Source organism: Eimeria mitis, genomic scaffold (assembly GCF_000499745.2).
Source record: "Eimeria mitis Houghton genomic scaffold, Emh_scaff4185, whole genome shotgun sequence".
In the NCBI taxonomy this organism is placed as follows: domain Eukaryota; phylum Apicomplexa; class Conoidasida; order Eucoccidiorida; family Eimeriidae; genus Eimeria; species Eimeria mitis.
This window is the reverse complement of record NW_013572512.1, coordinates 2731-3202: the sequence shown is the minus strand read 5'-3', so window position 1 is coordinate 3202 and position 472 is coordinate 2731. Positions and strand designations below refer to the sequence as shown.

Genomic DNA, 472 nt, shown 5'->3' with positions numbered 1-472 from the left:
GGACAGCGGCAAACACGTCGTCTGCGAGTGAAGATTGGCATTCATAGTGGGAGCGTTATCAGGTGCGTTGGAAACCACATTCTTACAAACGCCCATTGCTTCGATGAAAAAGTTGGATTCACGAGTAGATGAAGTTAATCTAGCTCGCAGCATTGGTCGCATCCTTGGGCTGAATATGTTTCCGTGGCTGTGTATGCATTCTGCAGCGGTGTTGTTGGTTCTCGGAAGCCCCAGTATGCGTTATTCGGTGACACAGTTAACACCGCTTCAAGGATGAAAAGCACAAGTACGTTCTAGTCGAGAGTGCCGAACACTCACCTGTCCTCCCCGTGGTCCGGAGAGTTGCTCAAACCACACGTAACTGGCGTCATGCGCGCTTGGCAACGTCGAACGTTGCAGTGACTTCTGTGGTGTAGTCAGCGCACCTCGTGAGTAGCGGTTTGGTGGCAATGCATGTGTTTTAGGTGTGGCC

The 472-nt window shown here is 51.5% G+C and overlaps 1 protein-coding gene across 1 annotated transcript in view; it reads left to right on the top strand.

Moving 5' to 3' along the window:
* EMH_0073170 (Guanylyl cyclase, related) overlaps positions 1-472 on the top strand; it is a gene marked incomplete at both ends in the record, with an annotated part of 3592 nt that overhangs the window by 1500 nt on the left and 1620 nt on the right. Inside the window, one exon of the mRNA XM_013499294.1 lies at positions 207-286. Within this exon, the coding sequence (XP_013354748.1) occupies positions 207-286 (80 nt within the window). The remainder of the gene's footprint in view (positions 1-206; positions 287-472) is intronic.